Source organism: Platalea leucorodia, assembly GCF_965183815.1.
Source record: "Platalea leucorodia genome assembly, chromosome: 11".
Lineage (NCBI taxonomy): Eukaryota > Metazoa > Chordata > Aves > Pelecaniformes > Threskiornithidae > Platalea > Platalea leucorodia.
In genome coordinates, this window is record NC_138833.1 from 14,165,544 (window position 1) to 14,188,285 (window position 22,742).

Below are 22,742 nucleotides of genomic sequence, written 5' to 3' on the forward strand. Positions count from 1 at the left end.
TTGCTTTCACACATTTACTTCCCACTCACTCAAGTAAAAAATACCCTTGCGCACAGTATATAGCACATGTTCTCCTTAGCAATTTGACACTTATAACAACAATAAACTCAAATCATTAAGGTTCACTTCCAAACTGCAGAAGCTTTCACATATCCAGCTGACGTTACTACCTAACAGTGAGCTACAGGCCAGCAGATAAAAGGAAAAAGCTCTTTATTTGTCGAGCTATTTTAAGTTATGTTTAACTAATCACAAGGGTTTGACTTAATGTCATGACACTTTCTGTTGTGCTGTCAAGAAAAATCCAGGGTTTGTTTTACTTTAATTATATTTACTCCATTAAGAAAGACTTTTACGTTAAAAATTTGCAAAAATCATCTCACAAGGCCACACTCTTTATCTGAAAGTGACAACATGGTTAAAACACAAAAAAGGGGAATCCAACTAGTATTTAGGAAGGTGATGGCAGCACAGGAGGACAGGTATTCATTCTCAAAACCACGTGCCCATTTTGGGATTCTTCCTTGTTGGCATCATCCTCCTGCCTGAACCACCCCCAGGGACACCAGATCCATGTGGCACTAGACATTTTCCTCTTCTCTTTTCTTTTTTCTTTTTTTTTTTGGCCCTGTCTGGATTCATCCACGACAAACCAGGGGAACACCTTCCCATTGCTCTTCCCCTTTTTAATACCATTCCAAAAACAGTGGGATCGCCCTTAAGAACACAACCAAATCACGTCCCAAAATAGAGCTAAACTCAGATTATTCACATCCCCATCTCTCCAGTGAGAGTGCAAGCAAGGCTCAGGCGTCATGCCCGCATTTCTCTACTGCCTCCATCCCACCCCCAAGATGGCACTACGCCATCCTGAAGATGAACAACACCTAACAAATCACCAGTAGATAAATTTTTTTTCTCCTCTTTAATAGTTTGAACAGCAAAATATCGTGAATGCAGCCAACCTTCCCATTCCCCAAGCATCGCTCGGGACTGGGGAAAGCAGTACTGCTAACTCTGAAAGACACTCATAAAGGGGAAGGATGGAAGAGGAATACTACAGACATACTGGCATGTACTGAGATGTCACTTCTGTCTTCAAAACAAAATGTGAAACTAAAAAAACCCCAGAACTACAATTTCCAACTTAATTGTCTATGCTTTTCTGCGTTTACCATATCCTGTTAACATCCAGAGCTGACTGCTCGCATCCCCCATACTTATCTGCACACATCGTTTATACAAAAGTGAAATGCTGCTTTGCGCTCTAAAAAAAGTTACCTATTTATATTCATATTATAGCTGTACACACTGCTCTCCATGTTAGATCTGCAGCGGCGTATGTGAAAACCTTTACACCACGTTCTACAAAGAACGCTGTTTCTGTCTCCCAACACTTGTTTACAATTATGTCGGTGAAGAAACTAGCTCGCCAGCTCTATATCAAACATTTTTGACAGCAAAAGCACAAACACTGATCTATTCTAAGTAGTTTGTCACTCTGTGTAATCTTGGAAAAGGCATTCTTGCCTTTGATTCTAAAAATGTTTATACTTCATACATTATGCAAATAGTTTTTATATATTAAGAAATAATGCAAGCAAAGCTCAAGTTAAATTAAATTCTTGAACAATAACCTTGCCAAAGCACTGATTTTCCTATAAAAAAAAATTATTCCAATTTGTTGATCTTACATTGGATGAAACATACTGTAACAATCTTCATAATTTATGTCCTGTTGGGACACTATGATTTAAAGTAACATAATACAGACCAGCATCACTGCTAATCTAAACCACCTGACCAGATAAACAACGGTTTCCCCTTCTCTCTTCATTGAGCGTATTTCTGTTTATTGTCATATGATTTACCAATTTGAAGAACATGAAGAATAAATGGAGGCAAAGAGAAGGGGAGCTCGGAGGCATGGCCTTTCCTCAGTGGGGACGTTTCTCACACAGGTACCGGTACAATGTCAAGAGCCGGAGGAGATGACAGAAGGCAATTTCAGGAATGCTGTCCCAGGAAAAGCCCAAGCCGCTCAGAAGTTTACACTCGCTCGGCACGATCTAGACCAGGTGCAGCACCAGACGCGACATGGGCCCAATGATGCTCGAGATGCAGCTCTCCAAAAGAGGTCTGAGTCAAAGGCTTCGTCTCCCAAGCTCAGCAGTGACCTAAGCTATGACATCACTTTGTCATAAAGCAGGTGCAAGCATAATTTGCCCCATCTGAGATTCAACTGGTCTGAAAAACAAATACAAATTTTCTGCTAAGGCCAAGGGATATGGGGATCAATGCAAGAAAGGGGATTAAGAGGAAGGTAGAGAGCGCTGACCTGCTCTTCAAGCCTTCTCCTTGCTTTGCTTTCCTCTCTCCCTCGCACTTGCTAAGCGTGTGAAATACCCTCGTGTGCAATCTGCACGACAAACCTCAACTTTATCTTTTCTAAGCCTGTTTATATCAAGATTTTCATAACTGCTGAATTTAGACCTATTTTCCTCTTATTGGTGATAATACGATACAAAATGTTACATCTATTACACCTTCTTCCTCGTCACATCTTAACTTTTCCAGCAGCCTCGGATCATTCTTCCTATTCTCATTTTTATTACTGTAAGTGATTGCACCTGGATTTCATGAACAGAAAGCAGATAATATGCTCAGTGATTCAATGAACAGACTTCACGCCAAAATTAATCACCTATTCCACAAAAAGATTTATAAACTTGATGGAGTGGAAGTGAGAGAACATAGAGACGCCTTAAAGCAGCATAAAAACTTCTTTCTGTGAGTAATAAAAGTTTCAAGCCTAGACTCCACTGGGTCAATACAACCTTATTACAAAATACATTCATTTGCTTATAGGTAGATAAAAATAATTCTAGTTGCCCATAAAGACTATTGCAAAATAAGCAGACATCCTAAATCCCACCCAAACCTGGAACAAGGTCCCATGATATTTGTGATATATCACTTAATATGGAAATATTCAAAATAAATGCCTTTTTTTCCCCCCCAATTCCAGTTCCTTAGTACTCTAGGTAAACATAGCCTCATAAATATTATTTTATTTATTCAAAAATGTAGATCTCTAAATTAGATTTTGGAGAAAAAGAAGGAAAATAACCGCAGGTTTCAGGACTGAACTAGAACATGGAAGAAATCCTCCAGCCATGTAGTCAGCTAAATGTGACTCTCCACCTCCCAAGCCATTTTTGTGTGCTTTGTGCTCAAAAATGGAATATAAAGGTTGCACTTAGGAGGTTTACACCAAATAAAATGGCTATTTCAAGAAGCATGTCTTATTTAAATGAACTTTTTGCACCTTACCTAAAAACATTAAATAATACAGCAAAGCCCCCATTAACCGAGCACCTGCTAAAGCAATCAGTCACTTAAAATAATAAACTCTCTTGGCTGTGCAACTGAAAGAACAATGATAATTTTACTTGTTAAAGCAAATGTTTGGCCCAGCAAATCAAACCCCTGGCTGTACTGTAATAAAGCCATCACACAAACCACTATAAAAATAAACTAGTAACAAGGTGCAGTTAGTCCCCAGTTCCAGCCTTTTGAATTCAGGCACCTGAACCCTCTGCTAAGGCACTCTGCCCACCAAAGTGCTTCATGCTGCACAAGGATGCTGCCACTCGGGCAATAAACCACCCTCGACCACACGGGGCCAGCCCACGACATGGAGACATTGTAAAACAGACCAAGTAAGAATTAATTTATATGAATGCTCCACTTCAAAAAGGTGCTCAAATCCTCTGACTTTTATAGAGCTCAGCTATGGCAACGAAGGACGGAGAAGTTCATTATCCCATCACACCATGTTTTGGATGGAACAGACGTGGCTACAGCAGAAAAATACTACTGTTTTCCCCCCACGTTTCTTTTTACTTGTATGCGAAGGAATGATTTGATTCTGTAGACATGAAAATGAAGTTCACGTGCCATACATGCTGTTGATAACATAGGGAGCGCACAGACAAAATCTTCCTTGGTCTTTTGGCCAAGATTACACATAGTACCAGTTTAATATGCAAAATCTTCTCTGCTGAGTATCCAAGGGCAATCATATCCTGCCTCTGATAATCCTCTAAATCTCTGCCATTTATGATCCTAAGAAAACATCAAAGAGTGATAAGAAAGGCTTTATGATGGATTAAGAGAAGCAGCGGCTGGTCTCATGACCATTTCATCTTCCACTATCCTCCTACCCACTACACTGTCAGCTTTTTTGTTTTGTTTTTTTAAAGACAAGGTCAACAATTCAAACATGCGACTGAGACATCACGATGGAGGTGTGAGGAATTTGGAGAGATCTTCCAATCGCCCTCTTGGCCAAGCCAGAATCTAAAAAGACCTAATGCTATGAAATAAAGCAAACCGAGGAACATCTACTGCAGATCCACTCAGGGAGTCATTTCACTCAACTGAGCTGCTGAAAGCATCCTGCTGTATCGTTAGAATGGGTCTTCACGTTTGGACACCTCTTATAGTAGAAGAGAGTAGATGATACATGGGTGCAGTGAAATCAGCAGGAGACTTGCCTGGGCCGGCACCAGCAGGCTTTTAATTTATAGTGCACTATAAAATTAAAATATTATTTTTAAGACAGACTTTTCAAGTCTAGAAGTGACAGATCCTTTGAAGAAAGAGTAGAAGAGAGCAAGCATCTTTCCAGATGACATGTTTCTCTTCGGGGCATCCTTCAACCTTGGAGCAGTTGGGTACCTTGCCTGGTTTGCCATGCCCACTGTTCCCTAATGTGATCTGTAGGTGATCTAGACCTGTGCTTCATCTCTTGTCTCTGGTATGTGGAAGAACGGCTGGAGCAGGTCATGGAGAAATGGACAAAGGCAGCTATGTTAAGTTACATCATTAAGAACCAGGCTCACTTAACTGCCAAGAATTTAGACAGACAACCTATATTTAGCATTTTCAACTGTCTTCAGACCCCTCTGTGTGCTCCAAGCACATGCCTGGAAGTGGCAGAGTACATCCCGTGTGCAGTATTTTGAGAGGTCCCATGGGTTTTTTGTTGTTTGGAGTTCCCCTGCGCGGCCCACACCATTTGTACGCCGGTACACCTGGGAACAGAGAGACAGGCTCACAAGGAGAGACAAATACTAATTCTGAGTCCTCCAGTGAACGTCAAATTTCTTTTAGAAATGAGCACACCATAAAGGGAAACCTGTTGTACACCTCTGTTTTTTTTATTAGATTGGGCATTACAAGACACATGCATAAACACAACGTCCTGGGCTTGTACAGCTAGCAGTATTTTTCCTTGCTACAAGCACCCACCCACTGTATCACGGAATAAAGATTCTCCCAACCAGGGACATCTTGGTCATACACAGACCTATATTTAACTGCCTACTGTTACTCTCATTACAGCATGAGGAAAATCACACTAGATCATGAAATCAGGACTTTCCCCTCTGATCCTAGGAATAAACAACCTTTTCCTACAAAGCACCCTGGGCACTGAATAAACCCACTCGTGCGGTGCCGACTCAGCACGAGGCTCCCCACTCATCAGTGCGTTCCCCACCAAACCCCTCCAAGACATCACGGCCGGCTTTATGTTTGCCCAAAGCAACTTGTCATCTCAGCCCAACAAAATTAAAGGAAGAAAAGGGCAAGGGGAAGAGGAAGAAGGGAAGCTTTCCCCTTAAAAACCTACGTGAAGCAGGTTTGCAGCTTTATAACAGAGGAATGAAAAAAAATTACGCTTGCCTCACCCCGATAAACTGCGGGCCTGCCAGTGGCTTTTCAGAGCAGATGTAACATTTTAGCCAAACGTGATTGTTTGTGAAAGAAATAATTCTGATCAAAACCCGAAATTGCAGCCAGCAGAAGCGCTGCACTTCGTCACGTTAATCCGCCCTGACGGGGAGCGGCGAGCGGAGATTCCTACTGCGAGAGGAGCAGATGCGAAAGGTCAGCGCTGGCCCGTGACTTCAAAACCCTTAACGTGTAAAACAGTGTGCATTAAAGCCTGAAACGGCTCACCGCAGGATTAACGGATGTCCGCTAAGTGGGTTTGATGTGCTTTTGGCGAGTAATGGTTAATTTTTAAATAGGGGCGTTGTAGTTTTCTTTTAGTTTATTCTGCCAGCCAGAGTCCATTTTTAATTACAATTGCAGAGGATAATATCCCAAAGCGTGTCTCTCCTTCATGGGAGTACAAGAAAGTGAGAGCTGCTAGCGCAAAAGGCAATTAATGGTTTGAAAATGTAGTCAGGCATTATTCCAAAAGCAAGGGGGTGCAAAAGGTTATACAACCAAGACAGGGAGATGTGCTGTTTGCATTTAATCAGCATCTTTCCAGCACCCCCATAAAAATAAATTTTAATGCATAAAGAGCTGCAAGACACCAGGTTTCCTTAACTGAAAAGGTAAAAAATTATTCTGAGTGACCATCTTCTTCAGAAAAGGCAACATCAGTCTTATTTGCACTTTCCCAAATGAAGGTGTCCAACTGAATTCAAAACCACTGAATTTTCCATTCATTTTCCAAAGGTGGCTTAATGAGGAAAGAGCCCGAACTATAGCTAAAATCAAGCTGACCTGCTCACATTTGCTCTCTTTCGGTACAAATGCACGGCAGCCCTGCCCGCATGGCTGATACAACGTTTGTTCTGTTTAATTCAAACAGAGTGAACAATCAATTTGTACAGCTGAAAAAAAAGGAGAAACATTTCTCCTACTGTAAATCTACACAACAGCTTGTGAAATCCAAAAGGCATTTTGACAAATAATTTCTTTTGCACTTTCAGATCAATGCACACAACAAGCATAAGGCAAATGCTGTAATAATTTTTACTTGAGTGATAATAAATCCATCTTTTAAGGAAAGCACTTGTATTAGAGCCAACTGGAGAGCGGCCCAAAGGTCAGCTGGGCAGATTTAAGCAGTGGCCTGCTTAAATGGAGATACAACAGGTCTACTTGGTGGGGCAAACTCAGCAATTAGAAACACAACTGCCCCCAATAATTATAAACAATAAAATAATGGTTTATTCTAAGGAGGAATATGACTTAGCTCATCAAGAAAATGAGCATCCCTAATTACAGCTAAGTCACAAGAAAAATTAAACTGATGCAACTTTCATGACACCTGGGATGGGACATCTTGCATTTCACCTCTGCTAGAGATGAAGGACACGTCCACTCTGAGTCTTCAATTTAAACACGATTAATTGTATTTAAATACAATTAATGTTGTGACATTTTAAATAATCCTGGCAGCCTGATACTGGTGGTACCACCACGATGATACTGGTACTATAACTTGCCACAAGCAGATGGGACACGAGGGCGGTGGGATCTGTATGCACAGACCCTGGCCAAAGAGGAGAGAAGATACCCCGCCGGACAAAGAGGAGCAATCACTGACTTTTGTCAGGCATGAATTTCTCATATGCATTACAACCGTGAAGTTGTAATGAAGGGACTGAAGGACAACACGATGGTTCCCAGTCATATAAGGAAAGGCTAAATTGTGAAGGACTTTAGAAGACATAAGAGCCTGCTGATGCGCTAAGGCAACTCCATTTAAAACAGGAAAAGGTTGCCAAGGGCAAAACATTGGTCTGAAAATATTCTGGAGCACTGGCTGACTTTACATATGGTTTTGTACCCCGCCAGCCACACTGGCCATGAGAAGAAAATAAATCCTGTGTTTCCCAACGCCCAGCACCAAGGATTTAATTTCTGCCTAGACACAACCCAATTACATATTTCCACCACTACGGACTTCCTAGCTTTGCAGAATTTCCCACCACTGGCTGCGAGGTAACTGGAAGCATCACTGGCAACAGGACACGCTGACCAGGGCACCAGTGTCATCTCCTCCTCCTCCTCAGCCAGGGATGAGACTCGTAAGCTTTCAAACAAGAGATCTCCCCAGGACTTCTCCTTTCGTTTCACCCAGACCCCAAGCTCCCTGCCTTCCGCGGGCAGTGCCAGGCAGCGGGGCGGGTGGGTGGACCATGTCCAGGTCCGGCAGCTGCACCCTGACCCTCTGACCCACCGACTCAAAGGCCAGAGTGCTATTTGCTCAGTCAATCACAAGAATAAGCTCAAGGAAAGTGTGACCATCCAGGAATCATATATTTTTACTGTGCTGCACTCCAAGACACCTGAGCCAGTTCGTTCACTCCATTTCAGGCTGCAGGTTAACCTCTGCCAGTCCCGAAAACTTCACTATCAGTTTCTAATAAAGGAAAATGTCAACAGGCAGATATGCCAGAAATTCATTATTTTCAGATACAAAGATTTTCTCAACTCTGTAAATCCACTCATAAATAATTCTGATTTATTGTAAATCGGTTATTGTATTCATAAACGCAGGGAAGTTAGTGAACAACATAACTACCAAAAGAAATACTTTCATAACTTTGCAGGTGCACAAATCATAGCATATGGGAGAGGACTCAAAGGATAATGGAAAACGAAGCAGTTTAGGAAAGACTATATGAAAACCAGCACCTACCTAGGCGGATAAAAAAAAATAATTTCTTTTCATTCGACAGGCAATCTAACACAAAACTCTGGCAGAGGGAGCAAGCAGACCGATACTACATTAAAATAGCCGTTCCCCCCACAAACGAATGAACGCAGGTTCGTCCTTTGATTAGCACAAGTGACAGTCAGGGGCTGAGGGTGCTCAGGCTTTGAGGTTAAACACAACTGACATAAGCTGCACCTGAATCCAATCAGTCCCCAGGCTCTGAGAAGATTCACACGCGAGGACTAAATTTGTCACAAATGGGTTGGTTTCCGATCCTCCTGTAGCCAACTTGCTTTATTCTGACCCCCATTTAACAAATCAACTTAATGGGCACTGGGAGTGCTATAAAACTTAACAATGGAGTGATTTTAACTTTTAAAATATAGTTATGAAGCAAAATGTTGGAGAGCTCCTTCAATACTGGAAATCAAATTAAATCTAGACATTTTTTAACAGTCTTGACAGATATAATCCTAGTTACCATGTAAATTTATGGTAAGCTGCTGTGATATTAGCCACAGGTGCTACTTTTAATATATGGCCCGCATCTGGCTGGGAATAAAATTTCTCAGAGGACTGAAAATGACCTCACTATCAGACAATGGAGAAGAAAAAAATCCACAAGACCGCTGTGGCATATAAAAAGCTGGAGATGTGGTCCACAACCGAATATTTAACATAAAATTCATTTTACCTCTGCAGATTGTAGGTTAAAGGATATTATGTTTTCAATACCTAAAAGGCGTGGACGTGTTTCAGCCAAACAGCCAAAAGATTAAGTACATAAAGCAGCAATGAAATACACTGCCTACGTATATAAAAACAAATTTTCCAATCTTTGATCAATGCAGAAGACAAAGCAATGTGCTGCGAGTAGAAAAAGGAAGTATCGACACAAATTACGTTACAGGGACTGGCACCAAGTACTACCAACAATTTGTATCAAAACAAATAAGGAGTATTCACTGCATATCCTACCAAATTCGTTTGGATGTGTAATTGTGATATTACAACAAGGATGATCAATTTAAAAGGGCAAATCTGAGCATGTCTCCCTACAGCTAAAGGAAAATAATTGGCATTTCAGTGCTGGGGGGGGAGGAAGGCATCTACCATAACATGCTCTGACTGATTTTTTTTTTTTCCTGGATTTCAAGCAAGAGAGCTAGAAAATTTGGAAAGGAAATGCAAAGTGAGAATAATAATTTATTTAACCATTCTAGATTTTTTGCACATAAGTTCTCAAAAACCCAGAGTCCAAAATTGCAAAGAAACACATGTGCTTCTACTCTCGCTACATACCGTCCTCCAAAGCGTTTCCTTGCTGTCCCCTCTGCTCAGGCTCATCTTTCGCCTGTGTCCTGTAGCCCCAAAACACAAAACGTATTTAAGATAGCTTTTAAAACTCTTAGAGCATTTGATTTCCTGTCATTTTATAAAATGACGTTAGAGGTCTTATGGAGGCTTCCTACATGACTTTTTTTTAAAAAAAACAACCTTAATTAAAAACTTACTTACCCTATAAAAGAAAGCAGCTGTAAATGCTGAACCTGACCATCAGCAAACATGCCCACCTTTGTAATTTCCTAACTGCATTTTCTGCCTTTGCGTGATTAGCTAAGGAAATGCAATCACACAGGCAGTTGCCCCTTAAACCCTCTGGTCAAATCCAACCAACTTTGACAAGAGACATGGAAGTCTCAAAGTTAAGATGTTCCTGCAAATTTGGTGAAAATGAGCAGCTGGGTAAAGGACCCAAACCGAGCGCTCAGCACCCATCACCCGGAGCCCTTCGCAGCCGCCGACTGCCTGCCCAGCCGGGACTGGGCTTGAGATGAACCTGGGGGAAATTCAGATTTTTAAGCCAAGTCTGTCCCCTTTGCAGGATCACCCCTCCCAAGGTGTACTGACCTGAAATGCCGAGAAAATCCCAGGAAATTCCTGAGGTACAGGCCAGGACATCGAGGTCCTCAGCAACCCTTCCCTCCCTCAATGACCAACTTTTAGCAACAGTCCTAACATTTCTGCAGCTTCTTTTCTGAGTTTGCAGAACAATAACTGGGAGAAGTTACCAGCATGGTCTGGAGGTGTAAATTAACTTTCTATCCTGATTCCGAATTTTGCTTGGGCAGACTGGAAGCAGAGGGCTTGTTCCACAGCTGGAAGAGAAACATTTTGTTTCAGTAGCACACAGACATGAACAGACAAGAGTGTGCCTTCCTGATGCTACAGTCGCCTGAACGGCTTGCTAGCTGCTCTTCTCTTCCCTGCAGACAGGGAAAGAGGCCCTGAATAAGCGCCCTGATGCGGCTGTGAGGTTTGCGGAGGCTCACCAGCACCCAGACGTGTGGCAGGGCTCGAGAGTTGCTGTGGAGCAGTCCCAGCCCACCTGCTCTCCAAGACCTCGCTCATGGTCAGAGGCTTCTGCCAAGCATGCACTCCCCAGGGAAAGCAACTCAACCAGCGGGGCTCCGAGTCACTGCACCCGAGCGAGGGTCCCGGAGGTAAAAGACTCCCATTTTAACTCATCACTGCCTACCTGCAGTTCAACAGCAGCGATAACGCGTGGCAACTGCAAGGCGTAGGTAAGGAGGAACGGATGCATCGGTGCAATCAGCACAGCTCTTCTAGACAAGGTGCTCTCCTCTACAGTCGAGTTGCGTTTGCATTTTCTTCCCCCACTGTTGGTGTATTTTTATATTTTATACAAGATTCAGAACATCCACCCACCAGGAGCCTGGCTCACGCTAAAGGCAATGGGAACACGGAGCAGCACCGACCACCCAGCACCCAGCTGCCCAGTCCAGGGCGCCGGGACTGGTGCATGGTGGGCACCCACAGCAACATAACTAACAAAGGGCTTCCAGCTGGGACCCCAGGCTGGTTTCCAGCTTGTTTCAGAGAATTGTACCTCCAAAGCCCATTTTCATGAAAATGTATCTTCAGACTAACAAACAGCACCAGCGCTTTCAAGTTCTGGGTTACAAACTAATTCCATAAGCCAGAAGTGTCATTAGCTTGTCAGCCTTACAAAGGCAGCCCATTGCTGATCGCTTTTAACCGAGCTAATCTCAGCCTGAAAGCTTCGGGAATCTAAATAACTCTTGTTTCACAGAAGTTTCATTTCATTCTCATGCTGAAAATAATATACATAAACCAAGCTCATGTCTACACATTTGCACGACTTTATAATAAAAGTTGTGTTTATATTCTTAACATCTGTTGACATACACAGACTTTGTAAACCTGGCATAGATTTTAAAGCCACAGAATTTTCCATGCATCATGAACATTATCTGCAAGAAGCAATAAAAAAGCGCAATGAATACATTAATCATACCAATATCATCTGCAAAACATAAATCTGAAATACCTTTCATGTCAGCTCAACTACTCTTTTTTTTTTTTTTCTTTTTTACGCACCTGATTTTACGCCATCTGTAAAAGGGCAGCGGGAAGATCACTGAGGAAATGATATTTCTCAGTGCTCCGACTTTTACTAAATACTCGCACTTTAAATAATGTAAACAGAATATTTATTACGTGAAATGAAAGAAGTTGTACCTACAAGTTCAATTTTTTTCGTTGCAGGACTAAATTCTCCCAAAGTACAATGCAGGCACAGCTCCGCTTTTGCCATTTGTTCCCCAGGTTGTAATAAACACAATATTTACTAATAGTTATTATAAACATAAGCATCAATAAGCATTGGGCCATAATTTTAATTTACTTTCAGCTTCAACTTACTGAAAGGCAAATACTTGCTGTCTAATACCAGCTCTGAACATGCCCTCGGGATCTGCACATTGAGGCCTTTCCTGGACTACGATAACAGGAACGGCTTCTGCCCTCTGCAACTGCAGCTAGTTCCTACAAATCAGCAGGTGAAATTCTGCCTTCCCATACTCGCATATATCCTTGATCCAACCAGAGCTGCACAGAGGACCCACCTGCCCAGCCTGTTCTCCCAGCTGGACGCAGAAAGCTCAGTTTAGAAGCCAATTCCCAGCCTCTGCTCTCATTTCTGCCTTACCCAACATCCACGAAGAGCAACCAAGAATGAAGAAGACTGTAGCAATATCTCCCAAACAATTCAAGTGGCAATTTTATTTTTTTTTGAGTACTCTTTCTAAGATGACATGTACTAGAAGTATAAACGTATACATCATCATTTACTAATGAGCATATTTAAATATACTCAACTTCCTACACTAGTATGTGCTTCATCAATCTTCAAATTAGGAAGACACATGGATTTCTACCTATGTTGCAAGATAAATCTACACAGTCAAAAATCCACAACTTTGTAAATTTTTGCCAAAGCAATGGGTTTTCTAGATACCTGCTGGTGCAGCACATCGATCTGTCGCTTGACCTGTCTGTTGGCACACTGCCTAAGTCCATCTGATCAAATTGACTTATTTATTTACAGTGTGCAAACCCACTTTTTAATTAACTTTGGGTAAAAAAAAAGTAATTTCTAGTTGTGCTGAACCAACACAGACTTTGACCATGCCCCGGCAGAGAGGCCGTTTCGTGAATATTTGAAGCACAAAGGGTGAAAATCTCAACTCTTCCAAAGGTTACTTGTACCTCATCATTGTCAAACGTGCTGGTCTCCCCTGGTTGCTCCAGCTCCAAGCTGCCTGCACATCTCACCAAGGTTTCATGTGAGCTCCCTGTCATGGGCTTCCCTCCTTTGTTGCCCTCTGAATTAGCTGATATGGTTCTACTTGTTCTGTGCTAATGTTCAGGTTTGAAGTGCAATGAAAAAATGCACTCGGGGCTCTGGACGTGCTCCCTGGACCAGCACCGCCCTGCTCGTGAGCTGGATTTGTCTGCAGTTGTTTTCTCTTTTGCCTTCGCCCACCTCTGAGGGGCCGGGAACACCTCGCCCACTTTCTCTCGACTGCCTGGGCTTTCCTTACCATGACAACTACTGTCTGAAACAGCAAGAAAAGAGCCAGCGTTACAAATTGTTGTTTATCATCTAGCTCACTGTGATTTCCTAAAAAATCCTGGTCTGGGTTTAGGCACAGCCATGTAAATAAACAGCTCACAGCACAGATCCTTGTCCCTACACACACCAGCAAACCCATAGCCTCCCGAAGCCTGGAGCTCGCTGCATCCCTCCCATAGGGAGGAAAAGAACAAGCTCAGCAAGAGCCATCGCCCAAACAAAACCCTGGGTTTCCTCTCCCACCCGAGAAAGTGCTCACCTCTCCATCAGAAATAAAAGAGAAGGGAAATGCACGCTCTTGGAACATGACTTTTTTCTAAGCAATGTCAGGATTCCTCAGAAAGGCAATTTTTTAGGGGAATGTAGCTGACCCACAGATCTCAAGATAAATTCAGTATTTCTAAAGCAAGTTTAGCAGGTGCTTAGAAGGTGAAACGTATCATATTTTCCCCACCTTATTTGCCAAAAGTTTCTGCTCTTATATTTACCCATTTTTCTCAAGTTTTTCCCTGACAAAAATGAACCCCCTGTCTATCAGTTACATATTTCCAGCACTCATTTACGAGTGTTAGCGATGAAAAAAAAAATCAGGATCAAATATTATTTCTCTAATCCCATAGTACTGACCCTGACCTTGACCCTAATACTATAATCAAGAAATTGTAATGTTAGAACAAATCTACTTAACAACTACAAAATGGAATTAAGTTACTCCACCTAATGAGATCAGAATCAGAGAGCAATCCGTCGAGGCAAACCCAAGAGGGTTTGGCCCCACAAGGATACTCCCAAATTTCTGAATATAAATATGTTCCCATCAGGATTGTATGGAAATTAAAGCAATTACATTTCCTTTATATTAAAAGTGGTACATAACAATAGTTACCTGATTAAAATTTTTGAAATTGAACTCTTTGTAGATGGCATCTCTTTCGCCTAACTCAGACCAGCCTGAAGCTTTGAGATCAAGTAAAACTTGGTTCCTCTCCTCTGCTGTCAACCAGTGAGACTGCGAAGACTATTGAGGAAAAAAAAAATACAAACACGACATGAGTGAGTGAGGCTGAGGTTGTCTTTTGTACAACAATAAGAAAACCACATGATGAAATTGTGGTTATGTATTGTAGAAAGGTAAAGAGGTGGAAAATTCACTGTACAGATTCTTACTGTTTATAATTTCACAGACCAGCATAACTTAAAACAGCCAGGAAACACCATTTCTGTTTGGTCAATTAAGTTCAGCTAAATGCTTTTGTACAAAACTAGCGGAGAGTGACAGGCTCTTTCACGGGAATGAACGTGGTCACCTGCATACCTGTACCCATCCCTCGTTCATCTGAATTACCCAGATGCTGTAACAATTGAATTCATTTTCAAACGTTCCATTCTGCCCTATAAATAAAAGATTATTTACATTATATGCTAAATATACAATTACAAAGGTAAAAGGGATAGCAGGTTAGTGTTTGTCATTTAAAAGACAGAAGCAAAATAGGAGACTGCATTCTACGTAACTTGTGTGTTGGTATTCCTAAGAAAGCAGGAATAGATTTAAAGATAGCAAACAACAAAGAGCTTTTTAACGAACAATGAAAACAAAAAAAATTGACAATACAGACACAATTATGAGACTTTACAAGTTACTGGTATAAGCACTAGATTCTGCAAAGCATGTATGTTTAGATGTGTCTTATTTTAAGCAAAAGGAGTGCTTCTGAAGGCACTGGGAGCACAGACGTGACAGATTACACCCTCTGCTTAAATATCTGAATCAGTGCCTGAACCGTGCGTGAGGTCGGAGCCAGACCCGGAGACAGAGGAAAGTTCTACGGGGTGTCTGGAAGAAGTTTGATATTTTTCCTAAAAGCAGAGACTAAGGACATGAGTGATTACTTAAATGATATATTCTAACAGATGGGTCTCAAATTCATATTATAAATGCAATGCTTTAATGGGAAGAACTTTTCTGCCCAGGAAAGCAAAATTCAGATTGCTTTAATCTTTATATTAGCAGCTAGCACAGCTTTGTGAGAACTTCCAGCAAGGGGCTGAGCCATTTTGCTCCAGAGCTTCACTAAGACATCGGAGTCTGCGAGTACCCACCGCCAGCTCAGCAGCTCAGGGTATTTTTTGCCTTTGATTTGGGTCTGGCAGCTCTGCTACAGAGACCGGCTGGAGTCCCTGTGCCACCAGATGGGGCTGTGAGCCCGAGCAGAGCAGGAATTAACGCAATTACTGCGACCCGAGCAAGGCTTTCAGATGCAGGACGGCCAAGGAGCAACATTTTCACCAATAAGGGACAAAAAACCCCAAACGGTGTAAATCAAACAGTGTCACTGCCAATGCTTGTGTTCAGCTGGATACATCCAGTCCAAGAGATTGGTGTTACAGGTCCCAAAATGAACTAATTGTAGCTCTTTACGCTTCAAATACAACTTTGGACTTGCAAAAACACAAATATTGGATTTGTTGTTGCTATAACTGCAGTTGCAGGCACGAATTTCTTACCTCCTTCTTTTTCCAAGCATATACAAAAATTGCCAGAGCTAACGGCTGCCTTGAAAATTATTATTTTATCTGGCAAGAGATGAAATTAGTAGGCCAATTTACAAAAAATCATGGGTTTTTTTTAAATAGCCAAGTCCAGGACTGTGACCAGGAGGCAGTACAAAGTTCACTCCTCTGGCTGGCAGCAGCGATGTTCTCTGTTAGTTTTAGGGACGTTGCGGTTACCTTCCTGAGGCCTCACCCAGACACACGGGCGTTGAGGCAATGCTGTGATTTGAAATTAGATCATACGGTTTTTAATGGAAATACGGAGACCGAGTTTGGAGCACCCCGATCACAACATTTTGCTTAGGAATAGGTCGCCAAGGCCACGTCCCAGGTCAGCCCCTCCAACGCATCGCAGCTATGTTCAGGAACGTAGCAGAAAGCAGCAGGAGCTCGCTTGTAGAAGGGCAAGGAGAAGGTGGGAGATGCCATTTGCGTTTCCCAGCCGGGCGCCCGCAGCGCCAGGCCGCGGCGCAGACCCCCAGGCCGGCGGAAGGCTGCAGCGAGGCCGGCGCAGCGCGGGCACCGACGGGCCAACCTTGACTTGGCGCCGGACCCGCCAGCCGCGGACGACACGCTGTCACACGGCGGGCTCAACCTGCGCCATCCCCACCGTGCCTTCGGAAGAAGCTCGGGGGAAGAGAGTCATTAATTACATGAAAAAATTAGTACGAGACATTTCGTGCTTGAGGGGCGAGGGTCCTGCGCACGCCATCAGTCATGAGCTCCCTGCAAAGAAAGCGATCGGTCATGGGGTGGGACGGCGGTGGGAAGCGGGGGGGAGGGAGGGCCGGCTGCCCCCCGAGCACGCGTGGCCGTGGGCGGCCCCTCGCTGCCCGGCCGCGGCCTCCCGCCCGAGCAGCCGGCCCCGCAGGCCGCCCGCCCCGGGCGGGTCGCAGCGCGGCCCCGGCCGCCCGCTGCCCGCCCGCCCCTCACGCCCCTCACCATGGCGGCGCCGCTCCCGCCCTGGGCTCCCCGGGTCGCCGCGCCCGCCGCCCGCCGCGCTCCCAGCAGCGCCAGCCGCAGGCCGGCCCCGCCGCCTGGCATGGCTCCGCGCCGGCCCCGGCCCCGGCCCCGCCTCCGGGGCAGCGGGAGGAGCCGCCGCCCGGCTCCCGCGGCGGGGTCGGCGGCTGCGAGGCGGCACGCGGGGCGGCCGGAGCGGGGAGGAACGGCGGCAGGGAGGGGGCCGCCCCCGCAGCGGCCGCCTGGTGCTGCCGTGCGGGGGGCGGCGGCGGAGGAGCCGCGGGCCCGGAACGGCGCCGAGCGCGGGGGGAGCCGCGCCGCCGCCCCCGGCTGCAGCCCTGGCCCGCCGCAGCCCGCGGGCGGCTGCTGTGGAAGTCTGAGCAAGCAGGCTTCATTTTCACCGAAATGGCCTCGTCTGCTCTGAAAAGTGACCATGTTATTAAGGACAGCACTACTTCTTTAGAGGTATGGAGATGACTACTGGGAAGAATCCAGCCCTGGGCCTCTCAAACTAACGGGATGGTACCACAGAACCACAGAATCGTTAAGGTTGCAGAGGACCTCCGAGATCACCGAGTCCAACCTGTTAGCCTAACTGCCTGCTCCGCCTCTAAACCGTGTCCCCAGGCACCACAGCCACACGGTTTTTAAGTACTTGCAGGGACTGGGATTGCACCACTTCCCTGGGCAGTCTGTCCCAATGCCTGACCACTCTCCGAGGGAAGAAGTTTTTCCTAATATCCAACCTAAACCTCCCCTGGCACAACTTGAGGCCGTTTCCTCTCGTCCTATCCCTTGTTACTTGGGAGAAGAGACAGACCCCCACCTCGCTACAGCCTCCTTTCAGGCAGTTGTAGAGAGCAATAGGGTCTCCCCTCAGCCTCCTCCAGGCTAAACACCCCCTGCTCCCCCAGCTGCTCCTCACAAGACTTGTGCTCCAGACCCTTCACCAGCCTCACTGCCCTTCTTTGGACACGCTCGAAATCTTGAATCTTTATTTATAAAATACTACCTCGCTTTATCTCCAGTAATACCGAAGTTTTATCAGCACAGTTTCCTTTTAATACACAGAAATACAGGACCTCAGCTTTTCAAAGGGGAAAGATATGGCCACCAGAAAAAACACCTGAAGAATTATGTTGCAGGGATATGAGCTCTTTGTCAAACAATACATCTTACGACTGTCTTTGTTTCTTCCTAGCTTAATTTGCACTTTAAAGCTTCCTGTCAGGGTACTATGGTAAACCTCCACCATATATAAATGCTATGCAATCAAATAATCAAAAAACCATACAACGTACCAGTCCATACCTTATTCAAAGTCTTCCACACTAATTATAACTAAAACCCGTATCAACTCCTTACGTCGCCTCAGCTGCGGGCTGTGCAACCAGCAAACATTTTAGTAGAAATGTAAACAAATCTCAAGAGTGGTCTTGCTAATTTTGGCAGGTGATCTGTACTTCAGAAGTTGCATGCTTTGATCCTGTAAGAAAGTGACTTAGAAGGTTACGCTAAAAACCTGATTTATTTAAAAAAAGAGTAAGGACAATGAATGCAATTTCATTCTATAGGAATGTGGTAAATAAGTTGTGTATACACACACACACACGCAGAGGTGAGCTTTGGAAGTTACTCTAAATCGTAGGAAGAACTGCCATGAAGTCAAAACTCATAGAGCACAGTGAACCAGAAAACCAGCACCTAACCCCAGCACCAAACGTGGGAAATAGCCACCCTGTAAAGAGCTGTACAACACGCGTTATAATTGGTATTGCTGGCATACAAAGGAATAACTCATTTGAAGTACCCTATTTTTTAAAACATCTTTTTCTTCATAGTTCATTTTACTGATAGTCAAACTAATTTAGCAACATCACCATTCACTGGCGTTTTCCTTTACAATGGTGTATTTCAGGAATATATGAGCCAAAACCTGAGTACGATCTGTGTGGGCCAACACATCCCAATTCTGTAGTGTTTACCACATCATCCACATAGAAGCTTTAGTTCATACGTCTGTAGGATCTGTAAAAGAAGATCCTTAGATTCTACCAGAGCAGAAGCAACTCCGCTCCTGTGCTGAGCAGGGCCACGCATACAGGCCAATATGCTGTAAAAATCTTGTTCAAACTACAAAGCTGAGGGACCTCTTCAGAAGAGCAAAGTAGACCTGTATCACCTATTTACATTAACGTCCATGAAAAATAAGCCGATCAGAGCAGCTTAATAAATACGTTTTTAGTTCATGTTTTTTCATATTTGTTTACTTACCACATTAATCACCATGAATTTGCTTTTTACAGATTCAGTAGTTGATAAATAAAGCAGATTTTTAGTCAATATTATAAATTAGACCCAACAAATTCAACAGTTCATTCTTATGTACTTCTAGTTCATACAAATTCCCGCTTTACCAATAAGCAGGAAATTCTGTCCTTATTTCAGCATGTCAGATTATTCCTGATGTTCGTGCTCCTGTCCCGGGATCAGCCACCGAATGCTCTCCGTTCGAACGGTAGCGTACATGACAAAGCTAGCCAGGAAGAGCAAAGAAAACAGAAGCAGCCAGTCTATGCCTTTTGTCAGAACGCTGGGCAGGGGGCCTTCCCAGTCCTCCTCCGTCACAGCCACGTCGCTTTTAGCTTCTATACCTGAAAAAGCAAGCACTTGATCAACACCAGTAATAATCATTAGATACAGAGAAGTTGGCTGTATTTGGAGCTTTGTTCCTCTTCCCAGGCATACATACCATTAGACTTAAAATTTTGGTGAGACAGTCCTTGTATTTTAACGTATGTCTAGTACCTAATTTACTTATGTAAAAACTAAAGGCTATTGATATGTATGTATATTTTCATAACAGGAGAGAGCTCGTTCTGTCCTTCCCCAGCACAGCCTTGTGTAAGTTGGTGGGGTTTTTGTTTGTGGAGGTTTTGAGTGTTTCTGCTGTATTAGCAAATAAAACAATTCCTGGCCTCCGACGAAGGCCCTCGTAGGCCTATACATGTTTTTTGGTTTGTTTTTCTTTACAGAAGTACAGAGGGACCAGAGAGCTGGCTGGTGCTCAGCTTCCAACGTGGACAGCCAGATCACAGAAACAGGAATCCTTTTGTCTCCTCCAGCACAAGAACCGAAACCGTCTTATCCCCCAGCTGCTGTCAGCCTTACCTGGCTCTGGCAATGGTCCCAAGGTTCATCTGCCTTTATTGCCAAATTAAATATTTGGGCAGAAACACGTGCTCCACCGTTCTAGCACCCTCTCTAGCTAAAACCCACTGTTTCCCCCTGCTCTGTGACAGCAGCCAAGTAAGTTGAGTCTCCACTTTCACCACACCCTGAAATCAAACTGACAACAGCAACTGATGATACAAACCTCTGCTGGGTCCTCCCAGGGTCTTCATGAAATTCATTTTGAAGAACAAACAACAAGGAGAGGAAAGCCTAGTTTGGAGCTAAAAGCCAGCCTGTTCTTCCTACTGACACATCAGGGCTGCTTTACATACCTGTTTGATTAAAAATGAAGTCTTTCAGTGTTTCCAGCGTTCTCTCTGTATGATTAAATCTAGCCATAGGTTTAGCACCTTGGAAAAGGAGGATATTGGGTACAGCCACAGTTCCAAATCTAGTTGACAAACTGGTGGACAGAAAGCAAATACAAAGCATGAAGAAAAAGAAATCCACTGGAGGAAGAAACAAAGATAATCATGATACAGGAAGCATCAGTTTCACTAAATTAAAATGTCACTTTATAAGGGGGAAAAAAAAAAAATCACTCCTGTTTTTAAAACACACAACTTGCTAACAGAAATAAGCTGATGGTAGAGCACTGGAAGTGTAAGTTACCTGCTGTGCTGAGATGCATCCAGCGCCAGGAAGCGAAGAGTTGGAAACGCTCGAGGTAAAGAATTAAAATGAGGTGCCAGACTGGCTGAAAAGCGGCACCACGGTGTATAGAACAAGACTAACGTACAGTCACTGCTGTTTGGGTTTAAGAACTCCATCAGGTCCTTCGAGAAAGCAGAAGAAAAACAAACATGGACAATTACATATTCAACAGAGTTAAATTCTACATAGGAATGCATCATTCAGCAATCGATTAGATGCTTGACAATATTTATCATGTAGCTGCACATTTGTTTAACCTTTTTAAAACAGATGAAGAAGTGTATTTAACCTCTTTTAAAGTTGTTTTAAAAGTTTATTACTTAAAAAAAAATATATATACATGGCCATTACAAGAAACAAGCTAGAAATAGGCGCTGGTATTGGCAATAAGTGCCACTAACAATTTCAGAGAGACACACTAATCCATGCAGCACAAAAGCTGACAGTTCACTGCAGGCACACAGATGAGAGACACAGGCATTAGGACTGAGCTGTATCTCCATTTTTTTCTCCTCAGAATGACATGAAAAGCCTCCCTGCTCAGAGGTTTCCTCTTTTCAATAGAGCAGAGGATGTTACACAAGGAAATCTCCTAAGTCAAACACTGAAAGAAACGGCAGGTGCTGACGGGGCATCTTTTGCCATTCTCACACGTTCAGAGCATCACCAAGCAGAGAACCGGGCGAGCCGCTTACCTGGGACACGTTCAGGATCTGCAGCGTGAAGCGGTCGATGCCGGTGATGTTTCTTTCCTCGCAGTTCACTTTGGGAGTTTTGGCGCCGTCGGTGCTGTTCGACTCCTCAGCGGGCGCGGGCAGCACCGTCTCCAGCACGGCCTGCTCCCGGCCCCGGCCGCCCGCCTGGCCGGGGGGAGCCGCCGGGCCGCTCCCCGCGCCGCACACATCGCCTCCGGCCGCCGCATCGCAAGCCTCCTTGGCGACGGCAGACGCCGGGCCGTCCCTCGCCTCGCCGGGCAGCACCGAGAGCACCGCGGCCTGCTGCGCGGGGGGCCCGCTACCCAGCATCGCGTCCGCCATCTCCGCCGTCCGGTACCGCACCGGCTCGCCGCCGCCCTGCGCGGAGCCGCCCCCGGGGGAGCGGGGCTGCCCGCCGGCGCTCTGCTCCGTCACCGCCCCTGCGCCGGGAGGGAGAGGTCAGCTCCGCGCTGCGGCCGAGCCCCGGCCTCCTCGCGCACCGCCCGCCCCGGGCAGGCCCCGCACAGGCCGCCCGGCCCCGCCATCGCCGAACCCCGCCGGCCTCACCTGCAGGGAGGGCCCTACCGAGCCAGGCCAGCGCCAGCAGCAGCCGCCACATCCTCGGCCCCGGCCCCAGCCGCCTCCGCAGCGCTGCGTCTCCCCGGACAACGGTCGCTTCCGGCGGACCTCTGCCTCACTTCCGCTTCCGGCGCGCCGCTGCCGTGCGTGCGTGCGTGCGTACGTACGTGCGTAGCGCCGCGAGGGCGGCGTGCCGCCATCTTGTCTTGTCTCGGGGCGGGCGGCGGCCGCGCTGCCGGTGGAGGCGGCGGCGGCGGGGGGCGGCGGCGCCGCCCGGGACCGGCGCTGGGCGTTTGCTGTCGGGGGCCGAGCTGCGCACAGCGTGCGCCCGTCCTCCTCCGGCCGCTCGCCCTGTTTGTAGTTCTGTGGCGGGAGGGGCAGCGCAGGCCACGGCGGCGGCGGCGGCGGCGAGCTCCGAAACCAGAGCGCCGTGTCCGCGGTGCTCAGATTGGGGGGCAGAACCGCGCAGCTCCGAGAGCCGGACAAGGGAGCAGGCAGAATTCAGCTCAGGTCCCAGCCCCTGCCGCTGTTGAATACCAATAGGAGGTGTTTTTAACCAAGTTCTGTCACGTCA

General features: G+C 45.3%; 2 protein-coding genes across 5 annotated transcripts in view; both read right to left on the minus strand.

Moving 5' to 3' along the window:
- PCBD2 (pterin-4 alpha-carbinolamine dehydratase 2) overlaps positions 1–17,104 on the minus strand; it is a 24,767-nt gene extending 7,663 nt beyond the window's left edge. For both annotated transcript variants that reach the window (XM_082323901.1, XM_082323902.1), the window contains exons 1-2: positions 16,989–17,104; positions 14,377–14,508 (exon numbers count right to left, since the gene is read on the minus strand). In XM_082323901.1, coding sequence (XP_082180027.1) covers positions 14,377–14,508; positions 16,989–17,090 — 234 coding nt within the window. In that variant the 5' untranslated portion in view covers positions 17,091–17,104. The remainder of the gene's footprint in view (positions 1–14,376; positions 14,509–16,988) is intronic.
- Positions 14,431–22,259, minus strand: TXNDC15 (thioredoxin domain containing 15). 3 transcript variants are annotated; one of them, XR_014229453.1, is made up of 8 exons: positions 22,157–22,259; positions 21,590–22,029; positions 20,853–21,016; positions 20,513–20,643; positions 19,281–19,660; positions 18,318–18,492; positions 15,999–16,772; positions 14,431–14,508 (listed from the first exon to the last, which is right to left on the minus strand). XR_014229453.1 is itself a non-coding variant. In XM_082323895.1 (5 exons), the coding sequence occupies exons 1-5, from the start codon at positions 22,206–22,208 to the stop codon at positions 19,464–19,466; spliced, it is 984 nt and encodes a 327-aa protein (XP_082180021.1). In that variant the 5' UTR covers positions 22,209–22,259; the 3' UTR covers positions 18,509–19,463. The 3 variants fall into 3 exon arrangements, 1 of the variants encoding a protein (XP_082180021.1); XR_014229452.1 differs by lacking the exon at positions 18,318–18,492; XM_082323895.1 differs by lacking the exons at positions 14,431–14,508; positions 15,999–16,772; positions 18,318–18,492 and having other exon boundaries at positions 18,509–19,660.
- Positions 22,260–22,742: the final 483 nt, after the last annotated feature.